Raw genomic sequence first — 15,779 nt, 5'->3', positions numbered from 1 at the left:
AATGATTCCTTGCCACGCCAGTCAGGCTGTGCTACAGGAATACACACTTATTTTACTATTAGTCTGAGCAAAACATCATTAGGCAAATTGCTGCGGCAGGGAGGAAAAAAGGACAGAAAATGACATGATCTACTCTAATGTCAAATACAACTTCTTCTTTTTTTTTTGTTTTTCTCTGCTCTTCTTTCTCCTCTACTCATATACAACTGAGAGCCTCACTGTCTGCATCAATACCATAAATCCCTCAAATGCAAAATGCCCTGGGAGATATACCATTATATTAAATGCTAACCTTCCCAGTAAGGAAGAAATAAGTTAATTTGCCAGGGACATCAAGAGTCTTGAACTTCAGAGGTCCTATCACTCAGCTCTCATCCTTGGAGCAAACACCACAAGAAGTTCTGGATTCGAAAGGCTGGGCTACTGGCGCAGTTGTAGAAGCACACCTGGCCCCAGCCAGGGATCGCAACGCGTTCTCAGTGGATGTGACACTGTAGGCAGGATGAGAGCCACTGGAGAGCGAGCAAGTGAGCAAGCGATGAGTTTCGGTGGCAGCTATGGCCTGGCCTGAGCAGAAGAGGTACCTGGTCTCCCTGGTCCCAGCTCTTTTTGTTCTCAAGATCAATGTGGGTGAGTGACAGGGGGAAAACACGCCAATCTATTCTTAGATGCTAACGCTGCAGGGCTTGCTAACAGAAACCTTGGTTCTTGGGGCTTAGTGCGGTTCAGGTAGGGGAAAAGATGGGGCACATTGACCACAGAGTCCTTTATGACTCTTGTTCACCTCGGTCCTCTTTCTCCTTCCTCTCTCCCTTTCTCTCCTTCCCTTTCTTGCTTTACAAAGTACACAGATCGCCAGTAGTGAATGCCAAAGCCAGGCTCCTTGGCCAGCCTGCTCAGGGAGTAAGTGGTAAACAGAGAAAGATGCTATTCTTGTGCTGGTCCTACAGACTCCTTGAGCAGAAACAGATTATCTCCTGATGACGGGAAGGAGACTAGTTCCTATTCCACTCTTGATAACCCATGTTCACGACAGATAATCTTAGATGGTGGGAAATTCACAAGTTATCTCTTGCCAGCTTTAGGTTTCAGAGATGCACTGAGGGAGACCCTGAAATCAATTCCTGTACCACACAAAATATAAATAAATAAACAAATAACTCCTGTGTGTTAACTTCTCTTGCACATGGATTTAATCATCACTGGATGCTCATTTTTGGTAACAGGGAGTCATCCATCAGGTGATCTGACATAAAGCTAGGTCCTTCTAAGGTATAAATGACATCAAAGTAACCATGCTTTTGTTGAAAGATGGCCATCGAGCAGAGAAAACTCATGACATAATGAACACCCTTCACTTACTGTCATTAACTGGGCACTGTCATATTAACTCCTCTAAGTCACCTTAGATTTAAGCCCCGGCGATCTCTGCCTGTCTAGACCTTCGCATTAGCCATTCTGCTAAGACGTCTGCGTCAGATATAGTGGGGCTCATTTCCGACTCGTTTTCACCTGATCTCCTCTGCGTTAGTCAGTTCAGGTTTGTTCTCTCCCGAGCTGACTTTTTGATACTTTCGAAGCACAGTGCCTCACACACAGAATGCACTCGATAAATATTTGTTGAATAAATGCATAAACTGTCAGTCGTGCTCAGCGTAAACTGCTCATGCCAGCACTCATTTTTCACTCCGTTTGGCTCCGTTATAAATCAGATCTGAGCAGCTACGTGGCATATCGGGGCCTCCAAGAGGAGCCCAGAGAAAGGAAGGAGTCCTGACAAGCCTGGAGGCCATACAACCCAGTGGGCGAGGAATCTCTGTCTACAGCTATCTACATCCATCCCCCTTTCTCTCTCTCTCTCTCTCTATGTATATATGTAAATGTATGTCCATCCATCACTCTATCACTTACCTATCATCACTTTATCCATCACTCTATCACTCTGTCTATGCATCTATCTATCTATCTATCTATCTATCTATCTATCTATCTATCTATCTATCTATCTATCTATCTATCTATTTATCTATCTATCTATCTATCCATCTATCTAGGAATTGGCTCACATGATTATGGGAGCTGGTAAGTTCAAAATGGCAGCAGGCTGGAAACTCAGGCAGAATCTGTTCCGGCCATGGGAAGAACTCCTCTTCGAAGAAACCTGAGCATTTTCTCTTATAGCCCTCACCTGCCTGAAGAAGGCCCACTCACCATCTTGAGGATAATCTCTTTCCTTGAAGTCAATGCAGGATAGACACTAGTCATCTCCAAAATACCTTCATCGTGGCAACTAGACTAGTGGCTGACTTAGCCTAGACAAGTTGGCCCCAAACTTAATATCCTGGGAAGGACACAAGGGAGTATAGACGGGTGTGGGTTGGTGGCTGATAGGAACCACTGGGCCTAGGTGCCCAGGTGGAGACTTGGGGTGTAGGTGTGGCCAGCAATGCTACTCAGGGCCGAGGTGGCCCAGACACGGAGAAGCCCGAGAGCAGATGTTGTCGGTGGGCAGAGTGACAACCGTCAGCTGCTCCAGCCCCATGGCTGCAGACAGCCAGCAGCCAGGCTGCAGCTTGCTCTGTGCTGATCAAGACATCCAGGCCCGAGCCTGCTTGTGGGTGTGCAGCCGGCCATGGCCGGGAAGCCTGGAGAAAGGCTGTGTGTTCTGGTGCCCTTGGACTGCCCTCAGGCAGGGTGGGTGGTGAGAGGTGGGAGGCAGTGGCTGGGGAACTGCCCAGTGAGCGCAGAAGTAACCAGGGCCCAGACCACCGTTCCAGAGCCAGGAGGCTGGACACCAGGCCCTGCCCTGCACGAGTACAAGCGGGCCTCGAGTGCCCTACAGAATGAGTCAGAACTGGTAAGATGAATAAACGAGGAGAAGTCAGCCATGATTAACTAACAACAGAACAATGACCTCCTGGGTGAAGGCCACTTTCTCCCCTACTCTTTCCCCCCCTTCCCCAAACCCAGCTCCATCCTCAGCTGCCGGTGGTGCGTTCTCATAGACTCATTTTGACAGTCACTCTGGCCAACCTAGCTAGACATAGCTTCCCCTATTCTTTTAATTTTTACGAGGGAATGCAACAGGCTAGGTCTAGCCGGAATTAATTAGATCTGCTCTGTAGGGCTCAGAACAAACAATCAAGAAAAGGAGGAGTCTGCAATCCCCGATCACATACATGGCCAGGGAGAGAAGCATGGGCTGGGCAGCAGGGACATCCTGGAGCGTGTGGGGAAGACTTACGGGCACGGGGGTCCTGTCTCTAGAAGGAAGCCAAGCGATCAGAGAGGTCAGTCACCACCCCGCGGGCCGCCAAGCATGACCCATCCTGCTTGCCTATTCCCGTGCAGATGAAGAAGCAAAGTGTACCAGCACACTCGCAAGTACAGCTTTTTCCAGCCCTCCTCTCCACACGTTCTCACGGCGGATGGGGAGGGAAAAAAAAAATAGCCCAACACATTTGCATTGAAGTCTTGAAATCCAAATATTTCTGTGAGTCATTCATTATTACCATAAAACGCAGTGTTTGCATGCAAATAACTTTAATGACATAACTGCTCATAAAATCAGTCTCTTACCATATGAACTCGGTAAAGAATGCTAATCCCCAGCGTCATGAAGGGTTTGGAGAAATCGATCACCTTCTCCCGTTCGGAAGTGATGGTGAGGCCGGCCACGGCCAGGTCTGCTTTCTGCGAGGAACAGAGAAAACGCATCAGCCTGTGGTTGTGTGCGGCGAGGGCGCAGCGTCTGGGACCCAGGGCACCCTGCTGAGGAGCAGGGACTGCAGCCGGCTGGCCTGGCCTCTGCTGACAGACCAGCAGAGCTCACATCTGGAGGGTCACGCTGGGAAGGAGGATGAGATGGCTCTCTTGGGACACGGGTGATGGAAGTGGGAGGGACCAGCATGTTGAGACCCAGTCTCAAATGTCCTGGGGTAGCAGTAGGGGAGGGGGGAGGGCAGGGGGCAGCCTGCAGCCTCCTGGGGTCTCCAGATTGAAGCCTCTTATTGCAGCATAATTGTTGGCTTCCTTGGTCTGACTTTGCTGGGGCCTGGGTGGTAAGGTACTGGGGGGGGGGGGATAAAATGCTGGCGCCTCAGAAAGGAGAAGCCACAGTTATTTCCCATGGAGGAGATGGAAACTAAGGAGAAGAGCTTGGATATCAGGGTGACAAGGCTGGCCCCAGCCTTGCCAGAACTGGGGCTGGGATTCCGGCCTCCTGGCTGCCGGCCACTTAGAGGGCAGGAGAGGTGGCAGACGAGGAGGAATCACGAAGGGCCTCGTCTCTGCTGCAGGGTCTGTGAACAGCCAGGCTTTGTGGTGAAGGGCCTCCTGGCCCCCTTCTTTGCCTCCTGCTCGCACACCCCAAGTGCCCACTTCTGATGGGATTCTGGCCTGGAAAACCATGGCAAAGAAACCAGGGGTGGACATGCTGGGCCTCAGCCGCTCCCAAGGAAATAACGATTCCCGAACAGGAAGGATGGACTCTAGTGGCAGATTGCGGTGTCGTCTACCTCTCAACCCCAGTCCTCCATTTTCAACTCATGCCCGGCTCCTAAATCAATCATGTGATCCAACACAGGCGAACAAAGCCTTGGAAAGTCAAGCGGCCCTTACAAGAAATACATTCAGATAACGTTTTTCATAAAGAAGGGAAGCCGTGAGGGGCTCTTTCTGCATTACTCCAAACGAGGGCTCATGTCTGTCCTCCAGGGAGAAGGGCGGCAGAGGGGCTGATGCCAAGCCCGTCAGCCCCTTCATTTGCGGGGGGCTTCCTAGAGGGTTTCTCTTAGAACCTCAGCTTCTCAGACGCTGGCACTGACTGTGAGCCCACAGAAGTACGCAGCAACACAAGTGAACACAATGCCACCCAGCAGGGTGGTGCCAGGCCTGGAGGACCAGGGTGCCACAGTCTGGAGTCAGCGGAGCCTGAGACCCATGGGCAGGAAAGGAAGTGGAAAAACATGAATATCCCTACTACTCAGGAGGCCCCAGGGAGGAGGACTGAGATCTGAGGCCTGCTTTTTTTGTGGGAGAAGGGCATGAGACTCTGAGATAACCTACGAAGAAAAAAAAAAAAGGTGTGTGCGTAGGGGGAAGGTGGAGGGGGGGTAACAGTTGGTACAGTACTTGCCTAACAAGCACGAGGCCTTGAGTCTGAATCCCCGTATTGCAAAAGCAAACAAAAACACACCAAAAAAGAGTAACAAAAATGGAAAGGAAGGAACTGAAGGAAAGGTTAAGAAAATCAAAACATAAAATAGCATTAACAAATGTTACACATAGCATCTGGTCCCTTCTCTGGTGATCTATTTATTTATGTTTTCAGGATCCAAATCAATTAGGCAAGTAAACACTGTCCTCAAACTTCCTTCTCCCACACTCAGCTTTCCTCTACAAAGGGCAAACTTCGGATTGGAATTTGGAGATCATTTTATGAGTTTATAGAAGTTGGCCAACAATGAGAGTATGCATGCCAAAACAATTCCATATGTCCAGATGGAGAAAGGGGGGGGGTGCTAGAAACGGGCTGGATCCTATGATCCTGTGACTGGGGTCCTTCCCTGACACAGGCGGATGAGATGCCGACAGGCTCTGGGCCAGCGTGAACCCCACTCAGAGAGGCACACACATCTCCACACTGCGCGAAATGAGATTCGCTGTCCGTGCTGGGGGGTCTCACCCGACTGATTCTGATCCCAGGGCTCTCGCTCCATCCCTGGTTCCCGGGCCTGCGAAGGGGCAGCGAGGAGCTTGCATTTAGAAACCGTGGAAGTTTGGTGGGTTTTGTTGTTGTTGGATTTTTTTTTTTTTTTTTTACATTTAATTGACTCAGCATAGAAGAGTAATTATCTCCCTTGGTTTCAGTGCACCCCGGGGTGTCTGTAACAATCACACAGAATCAGACTATTCCTGAACATGTGCACTCATTTTCTTTTACCTTAGTTAAAAAGACATTATGCCATACAGCCGCAAAAGCCCCGGGGCTGGGGCTGAAAGAGCGCTAGCAATGGCTGGCGCTATGGAAACCCATCCAACGCCTTCAGCCCCCTGGTCCACTCGCTGGGATGGCACTGCTGACCAGGGGAACGTGCGGCGGACGGGACACCAGTGGTTTTGTGCTGTCAGAGCTCCCAACCCTCTGGAATGGTGTCTGGAGTTGTATCATGAAGGAGCTCAACTGGAGTTTGCTAATCTGGTTTCCAGCTAAAAGACCTCCCCGGCCCTGCCCAGCCCTGCCTGGCCCAGTTCAGCCCTGTCCGGTCCTGTCCAGCCCTGCCCAGCCCTGTCCGGCTCTGTCTGGCCCTGCCCAGCCCTGCCTGGCCCAGTCCAGCCCTGTCCGGTCCAGCCCTGCCCGGCCCTGTCCGGCCCTGCCCAGCCCTGCCTGGCCCTGTCCAGCCCCGTCTGGCCCTCCCCAGCCCTGCCTGGCTGGAGGCCACAGCACTTCGCTTCCCATCATCAGGGCCCTATCTGCTTGCAAAGACGGCAGCATTCAGCAGCAGGGCGCAGACGCACAAGGAGAATGGCGCGCGGCTACCCCAGGCAGGCAGCGCACTTTAGGGGGACCCATGCAGAGGGACCCCGTGAGGAGCTCGGCACTGAACCCTGGGACTAGGAATCTAGAAGCACCTAAGACACCGGCAGCACGGCCGGGCAGGGTCTGCCGGGAGACGGGGAAAGCTGGAGCTCTGCACACCTCCCTCGTCCCTGGTGGTGACACGGGTGTGCTCTGGCATGGGGTATGACCCTGGGGTCCCTGGTGGTGACACGGGTGTGCTCTGGCACGGGGGTATGACCCTGGTGACGATGATGGACGGGGACATTGGTGATCATGTCCACACAGGCCTCCGGAGGTGATGTCTGGCTGGCGGTGAGCTGGCGGCGGGTCTGGAGGGGTCCAGAAGCTCACTGCGCCCGGGTTCAGTCCCTTCCTGCCCCCAGCTCACATGTCTCTTCCTTCCCAGCATTTTACGCTCTCCCCGGCCCATGCCCAGCTTCTCCTGGCCCCTCTGGCCGCCCCTCCTCGGGGTGGCCCCCTCTCCTTTGCCAGCGCTGCGTCCACCTGTCTGGTTTCACCGCTGCTGGGGCTCAAAGCGCCTCCACTATTTTTTTCCCTTTCTTTTCTTTTTGCTGCCATTTATTTAACTCCGTAATTGTGTTATTTAACTCTGGAAAGCTCTGGGAGGCTCCATCAGAATGAGGAAACGCGACACAGAACAGGATTGTACTGTGCATCCCTGGAAGCCTTCATTCGAGGTAATTGTCTCCCGAGAGCCGGAGTTATTGCAGTCGCTGACAGGACGCGGGGCAGTGACAGGCCGGGCCGGGGGCGGGGCGGGGATGACTCGCGGATGCCAGGCAAGTCAGGCTTGCCCTGGGAGCGGGGAGGATTTGGGCCCAGGTGGCACTGGTGCGCCGAGCCGGGGGGAGAGGTGTGCAGGGGCGGGTGCCATGCTGCGTCTGGCCTGGCCTGTGGGCACTCAAGGCGGTAGCAGATGCCTGCAGAAGCCCTGGCCCTCCTCTTCAGTGCTCTCTGCCACCTGGAGTCCCTTTCTGTCTCCATCCTGCACCAGCCCCAGGGAAAACAAACACAGGCAGGGCCCAGTGTCCTGAGAGGGAGGTGGACACAAACTGTCAAAATATACCGCCTGTGTCTGTGGTTGGAAGAGGTCAGAGCGGAGTTGGACAGAGTCGGGGTGTGTGGGGGGCCCTGGAGCCCTTCCCAAGATGAGACTCAGTCACCTGAGCAGGAATTAGCAGGTGAGCACTCTCAGTGGAAGGATCGGCAGGTGTCAAGGCCCTGAGGCAGAGGGAAGCTCAGTACCTTCCAGAGGCTGGAAGGCGATCAAAATGGCTGCTCACCCACAGGACCCAGGCAGCGGCCAGGGAAGAGGCTGGAGTGGCAGCAGGGACCAGAGGTGCGATGCCTTGAAGAACCACCAGAAAGCTCTGAAGTCTTTCAAGGACCAGATTGGAGCTAACACTGGCTGCACAGCCACCGGCACCTGAGCCAATGAGAGGGCTCAGAGGGAGGGAGTTCGTCTTGTGAGGTTATATATAACAAACCAGAATAGAGAGGGGCCGGAAAGGGTCATGCTCACCGTGGTCCTTGTGTCCTTGCCACATACACAGCTGCACTTGGCAGTGATCCCCACACCTTAACTCCCCCCAGGGCAGCCGTGGCCGGCAGGCGGCAGGGTGACCTTTGATATCACCGCCCTGACCCGGCTCACACCCCTGCGGGCCTCCTGAATAAGGCCAAGGGCCTGGGCCAGCCCTGCCTCCCCACAGACCACCACTGGTCTGTCACCGCTACACCTATTTTCTCATTAGAAACTGGGATATTAACGGTCACCTGGGGAGTCCTTACAACGCTGAGAGAATCCGTATCGCCGCCAACCACAGGGCCAGCCCCGTCACAGGTGCTCCATAAACCACGCTCGCTGGCATTCTTCTAGCAACATTCACTTCTGCACCGAGACGATCTCACTGTGTCCTTCTTCCTTTAAAAAACCAACGGTGCTGGGCACAGCAGCTCCAGCCTGTAATCCTGGCTACGTAGGAATTGAAGACGGGGGAATCTCAGTTCAAAAGTTTGAAAGACTCCATCTCAATCGATGGCTGTGTGCAGCAGTGCACACCTGCCATTCCAGCCATGCGGGAGGGGGTGGGGTGGGGAGAGGGGGCAGCAGCTAGGTGCAGAGGCCACAGGCCCTTAGCTGGCGTCCCAGCCACACCGGGAGGCCCAGGAGGGCAGATGTCAGCTCCAGTCAGCCTTGGCATCAAGCCACTCTATCTTAAAAATAACGGAAGCAAAGGGGGCTGGAGGGGTGGCTCACACCCCAGTACACCAAAGAAAGACCTGGAATTCCCACTGGAAGGGGGCGTGGCTGGGAGTCAGGCCCTGCTGGGAGCTCAGGCCTGCCCCTCCCAGCGCTGTCCTGCAACTGACCCTCTAATGCACCCAGATCGTCGCTACACTTGCATTTCCCGCACCCCGCTCCAAGACTTCATCCATAGTTTTCCCCTCTTGATCGTCTTTCCAGGAATAGACACCCCTCCCCGCCCCCAGCCTCTCCATGGTCAGCAGAGAGAAGACACAGCTTGTTCCCCAGCCTCGTGTTAGCTCAGGGGCCGGACTCTGGTTCCAGCTTTGAAGCTGGGCATCCTTCACTTTGTGACTCCATTCTGTGACCATAATAGTTCTGACCCTGATGGGCCCTGCGTGCCGATTACAGCTACTCACGCCACGCTCGTCGCTCTGAACAAACGTCAGCTCTTACCACCACTGCCGTCCTTGCCCTTGACTCTCGGGTGCATATCTGCATATCTTATTGCTTCGTTCCCTTTAGTCTTTTATAAACATAAACCTAAGACCGGCTCTGGTGGCTCATGCTGGTAATCCTAGCTACTCAGGAGGCTGAGATCTGAGGATCTCAGTTTGAAACTGACCTGGGAAGGAAAAGTTCATGAGACTGTTATCTCCAGTAAACTCAGAAAAAGCCAGAAATGGTGGTGTGGCTCAGGTGATAGAGAACTAGCCTTGAGCACAAAGAGGCTCAGGGACAGTGCCCAGGCCCTGAGTACAAGCCCCAGGACTGGCAAAAAAATGCAAGAAAAACCTCCATAACCTATCCAGTTTTTTTTTTTTTAATTGCCATTGGCTTAGATTTTACAGAAGAAGCTGAGGCCCAGAGAGGTTCATCATTTGCTCATGTTCACATAGCCAAGGGCCCCACGTGGGTGCACAGTAGGTCTGCCAACAGTTCAAGGTCTAAAGAGGAAGTATTCTCCCCCTCCGCCCTCCCGCCCCCAGTCTGGGCTAGCCTAGCCCCACCTCACCTGCCAGCCTCAGGATGTGAGGAGTCACATTCCCCACTAGAGGGCGCCCCTGTCCCTTGCCCCCTCCTCACCCTTTCTCCCCCAGGCCCTGGGCAGCAGCCAGCTGGAACCAGGCTCCACTCCCCACAAGGCTCCAGGAGCCACTTGCAAATCCTCTCCAGATCCCAGGCTGAGCAGCTCCCACAGGCACCTCAGCCCACCTCAAATGAGACTATCTGACCGCGCTGGTCTTCTGCTGTGAGCCTTTCCCCCTCCCTTCCTGCCCCTGCCCAGCGATGCCCGGGGAGCCGGCGTGACTCCCCGGGGTCACAGACCCGCGAGCTGAGAGGCACCAAGGACCCTCATTCCCCCTCTGGGCTCCTTGGTCCCTCGGCAGGAGTCATCGCTTGGATTTCTGAATAGCACGCCTGGGGAAAGCCACTCCTGATCGGCTGCTGTCTGCCCACTGCACCCTCCCACCCTGCCCACGGCACCTGTAGAACGTCTGGTGTCCGGTGCCAGTGCACGGGAGATGAATGCCAAGCCCGCCGCCTCCTCTCCCTCCTTCCCAAACCCAGAAATGGAGACAAGGACATCCGACTAGTCACCAGTGCTGGCCCTCCCGCCCACGCCCTCAGCCCAGCCCGTACTCCCCGAGCTCCAAACAATCGCCTGCTGCCCCTCCAGGGGTCCTGCTGAGAGACCACAGGACGATGCCAGCCCCCGCGTGCGGGGTTCACCCGACTGGCGGCCAAGAGGAGCATCAGCATTCTCAGGAAGGGCAATGCCCCTGGCAAGTCCAACGCTTCCCTTCCCGGTGGTATTTCTTGAGGTGACAGTCTATTCTCAGGGTTGGATGAATTCCGTTAGAGTTAAATTAAAATCTCCATGAAATATTCACTAGGTTCAGCACAGGGCTGTGTCAGTAGCCGGGGAGGGCGGCTTTTGAGAGCGATCTGGAGCTACAGAGAGAAGGAATTCATGAGCCACCGTGAGGGTGGGGAGGGAGGGACACAGAAGTCCGTGCTGGGTCAGGAGCTCTGCTTTGCTGACCTTGCCCCGTGGGGCCAGACAGTGGCGTGTTTGAATCCCAGTTGTGCCATCTGCCAGCTAAGTACGGAGATGCCATCATGCCACATCTATAAAGTGGGTATAGTGCCAAGGGCGTGTGCACACGGAGCCCGGGTGCACATCTGCCCTTCAGAGAGCTCTCTTGAAGGCAACAGTGCGGTTCTTCCCCATACCACCGACTTACTCTATCAGGACCTGGACTTCATTGGAAGTCTGGTGACATCTGGGAAACCTATTCTTTCAAATGGTTTGAGGGACCAAGAACGGAAGGCTCACCCTGCAATCTTAGCTATGTCCTTAGAGGAGATAAAAGGACCAACGTTTGAAGCCACACACTGGACAAAAGCCAGAGAGATTCTATTTCAAAAAAGAAGCCAGGTGTGCCCAGTCCTGACCTCCAGTTCATGATCCCATCACCCATCCTTCACGCAAGAATTATGATCTGAGACGGCCCTGTCCGCTGATCTTTCCACCCGTGGGTCATGAAGAGGATGAGTTTGAGGGGCCAGGGCCTCTCATCTCACCAAATAAACATTTGTCAACGGGGCACGATGACATGAACCACCGGATGGGTCGGTTAGGAGCGTGGTCAGTTTTCCCACCTCGGCTGTCAAGCAGGGAGCACGTGGGGGAGAGTGTCCTGCTGTCACACGCACACCCGAGGGCCAGCTCAGCCACTCACAGGACACGCGCCTCACCTATCCGCACCTCTAGAACACGGAGCGAGCAATAGCACGTGCTGTGGGATTCGATGAGTACAATGACAGCGCCCGGAAATGCCACCGAGGCGTGAGCTGCGGAAAGGGTTAACGTCAATTTTATTTAAAAATGATTGTTTCAGAAAGTTCACTATAGATTGTTGAAGAGGGTGCACAGAAATCTCATGATTGGAAAATCAATGTGTATTATACATGCCACAGAGTGTTTACGTGGTCGAAATGTAAAACGGAGAGGGAGTCGGGAGTCTGGGTTTGGGGCAGGTTACGGGGACGCAGTGATGCCCCACGGAGATGACCTTTTCTTCCTCCTGCCACCACTCCCACGGCCAACATCCCACATGGGATTTTCTGAGGAATGATCTCCAACGCACGCATCACACAGAGGGAAGAAACAGAAGCCTGAGTATTAAGATGACATTCATTCCGCTCACCAAGCAATCAATGCAGTCACCCCAGATCATGCACCAACAGGGACCTGTGACAGTTTCTACCTGGGTCCCCCCTCTGGGGTCTAGGGGATCCCCCACCCCTCCTGGGTAAGGGCTACAAGGCAGCGAGGGAGGGGGGGAATCCAACGCCGAGAAAGGCTCACAGGCCCCTGTGAGCCCTGGCCTCGTGATCAGGGCTTGCTCTGCCCTGGTCATGCCAGCCTGCCACCTGTCACAAGGTGAAGGGCTCCAGGCCCGCTCGGGCCTGTGAAGCACGCTTGGGCAGGTGGCCTCCACTGCCTCAGGAATCTGACGGTGCCGGGGGATCGCAGTACTATCCTTCATTTCCCTTCCCACTTGTCAGGTCTGTAATTAGGAATGGTGTGATTCACAGGCCTGTTATTAGGGCTGTGTTTGTCAGGTAAAATAAAGTATCACCAATGGCTAGAAGCATTGCTGACAGCCATATAGAATCTCCAGACGCTTCCCCACTTCCCCGCGGCCCTTTCCCGCTTTACTCCCTGCCCACAAATCCCCTCCAACTTCTTCCCACTCTGCCCTGCCTCAGAGAACAGCCCTTAAGCTGTCCTACTGCACCAAGAAGGGAGCAAGGAGCCAGCCAATCAGATCCCCACTTGGGGAGCACTTGGCCCTTTCCTCGTTGCTGATTGGTACATGCAGGACTCACAGCATCTCAAAGGGCAGCAGGACATTTTCCCAGGGATCTCTAGGGTCTTTTGCAGAAGCCGGTGAGAGACAAGGGAACCCCCTGTCCACTCTTCCTGGAAGATGAAGGTGTGTGGTTTCTGTACATGTGTGCGTGTGCGTGTGCATGTGCGTGTGCGTGTGCGTGCATGTGTGCATGTGTGTGTGTAATAGTCCTAGGATTTGAATTCAGGTCCTGGGAGCTGTCCTTGAGCATTCTGCTCAAGGCTAACACTTGAGCCACAATGCCAGTTCCAACATTTTGGTGGTTAATTGAAGAGTCTCATGGTCTTTCCTTCCCTGGGCTGGCTTTGAACCATGATCCTTAGGTCTCAGTCTCCTGAGTAACTAAGATTGTAAGTGTGAGCCCCGAGTGCCCACAAACATGTCTAATTCAGTGAACATGCTCTTTAAAGAGGTCAAATGATTCATCCACGTGGGAGTAGGTGGAGCACCCTGTGATCCCGTGGGAAGACACCCGGATGGCGGGACAGCGCTCGGCTCCCACACACACTGGAAGCTCAGCCACAGATGAGGTGTCTCCTGGGCATCTCTGCCTAAGATCTGGGTGGCATCTAACGCAAGAAGGGGCACAATGAACAGCTGCGCGATTTAAGCTGAATTGGCACTTGGATAGAGAAGAGCCCGACGCTCACTTGTTCAGTCTAAACAGCTAAGCAGACTGTGAAAGTCCCAGAGGAGCAGAGAAGCAGACGGCTGCTTCAAGATCCACGCTGAGCCCTGAGGGAGCCTGGCCGCCCCCCTGGGAGCCACAGACACCCCGCAGGGCTAACTATCCCCACCCTGGGGGGGCCTAGAACCCGAAATGAAGGGGGCCAGTTGACTCCAGATTCAACAGCAATGCTCGCTGCATTTCCTGTGAACACCTCCACCCCCAGAACCTGACGATAGGCCAAAAAGCATCAGAGAGTCCTGGGGTTCTGTGTGACCTTGGGAAGTTACTTAGCCTCTCTGAGTTTGTCTTCTCCTGAGTGAAGTATGAATGGTACCAGCTTCTCCTTCCTGGAATAGCTATGAGGTAAAGGAGCTAAAGTGCCAGGCGGAGCACAGCTTCACAAAAACTCATCCCTCATTCTGATACTACCGACATGCATTATTCTCAGTCGGATACCAGGGTTGATCCTGGCACCCACATCCTTCTGTTCTTCCTGCCCGGGGCCAGAGACCTTGGCCTTGGCTTCTGGGCTGCTTCATTCTGGGGTTTGGAAAGGTCAGATCCCACTACTTGGTTCTGTCCGGCCAGGCTGACCCCGCCTGCCAGCTGGTGAGCTCACGGACCACATGGGTGCTCTGTCTTGCTCTCCCACCCATATGTCACACGTGTCCCCCTCCAGAAGCCAGCCCGGGCCTCTGGTCCACGTTCTGCTGCCATCTGGGACTTGCAGGTGGCTCTGATGTCTCCTGGACTGGGTAGGGACCTGCCTGGTAAGAGCCACCCGTGCCCTGCTGAGCAGCAGCGCCTGTCCACTGGCCTGCCTGTTCACTGGCCTGCCTGCTCGCTCGCAGCCCTCCTTCTGCTGCCTGGCCGGCCCTGCCGGGCAGAGGCCCCCTGGAGGGGCTCGGGGGCGATGCCAGAGTCCTGCACCTGGGGCAGCCCCGTGGACTCCGGACAGCTGCCTCTGTCACTACCAAAACAGCCCCTGGCACGGCCACTCCAGACTGGCCACCCACCCATGCTCTCAGAAAGCCAAAGCCCACCAGAACACCAAACAAAACAAGTGTGTGAATCAGTCTCCCAGGCGAGCAACACCTCTGGCCAGGGACCAGGAGTTGGAAAGGCCACACGACACACAGGCGGGTGGAACACTGCCAGCCCTTTTGGCCAGGGGTGGCTGAGGACAGCAGAAAGGGGCACTTGGGGTTCCTGGAAGCAGGGATCTTCATTCACAGGAAAGGGAGGGACAAGAGGGCCGGGCTTCGGGGCTGCACAGGGAGCCACAGTGCAGGAACACACACACACACACACACACACACACACACACACACACACACACACACACACACACACACACACACACACACACACACACACACACACACACACACACACACACACACACACACACACACACACACACACACACACACACACACACACACACACACACACACACACACACACACACACACACACACACACACCCGATGACGAAGGTCCTGCCCCACTGGGTCAAGAACACATAGGGTGGGCTTGGCCCAGCAGGTAAAATACATGGAGGTCAATCGGAGTCTGAAGCGTTGCCACTTCCCAGCCACCTGACCTTGCATGAATTTCTTAATCTCCAAGCCTTGGTTTTCTAATATTTAAATTAGAGGCAATAATAAATGAAAGTTATCCTTCTTCCCTTTCTCCCCTACTTCCTCCATCCATCCATCCATCCATCCATATATCCATCCACAATCCATCTATCCACACATCCATCCATCCACCCACCCACCCACCCACCCACCCACCCATCCATCTACACATCTACTCACCTACCCACCCACCCATCCATCCATCCATCTATCCATCCATCCATCCATCCATCTATCCATCCATCCATCCATCCACACATCCATCTATCCACACATCCACACATCCATCTATCCACACATCCACCCATCCATCCACCCACCCATCCATCCACCCACCCATCCATCCATCTATCCATCCACACATCCATCCATCTGCATTCTCAAACCCCAGCTGAACTGGAGGTCAGTGTTCTCCAGCTCTAACTGGACTGGGAATCAGAATTTCTCCAACTCCAGCAAACATCAGAATCACCTGTTCAATTGCAAACTGACATCCCTACCTTAAGTATCTGGTTCGGTACGTCTGGAAGGACCTCAAGTCTGGATTTGTGACAAGTTCAAGGTGATGCTGACACTTCAAAGGCCACACTTCGAGAACCACTGGGCTAGTTTATTCCAACATCCAAGATAGACTCCTACGGCTCCTCTGTGGAAAAACCTCCAGTGGCTTCCCTACCTTTAGAACCCAGTCCCAGCTCCTCACCATGATCTA

General features: G+C 54.1%; 1 protein-coding gene across 1 annotated transcript in view; it reads right to left on the bottom strand.

Annotated features, from left to right (window-relative positions):
• Positions 1-15,779, bottom strand: part of LOC138824434 (glutamate receptor ionotropic, kainate 4-like) — a 301,452-nt gene that overhangs the window by 29,753 nt on the left and 255,920 nt on the right. Inside the window, exon 14 of the mRNA XM_070018282.1 lies at positions 3,580-3,693. Coding sequence (XP_069874383.1) covers positions 3,580-3,693 — 114 coding nt within the window. The remainder of the gene's footprint in view (positions 1-3,579; positions 3,694-15,779) is intronic.

This window comes from Dipodomys merriami, unplaced genomic scaffold (assembly GCF_024711535.1).
Source record: "Dipodomys merriami isolate MVZ:Mamm:240054 unplaced genomic scaffold, mDipMer1.0.p SCAF_129, whole genome shotgun sequence".
Classification (NCBI taxonomy): Eukaryota; Metazoa; Chordata; class Mammalia; order Rodentia; family Heteromyidae; genus Dipodomys; species Dipodomys merriami.
The sequence above is the reverse complement of the archived record's forward strand: the minus strand, read 5'-3'. Positions and strand labels throughout refer to the sequence as shown.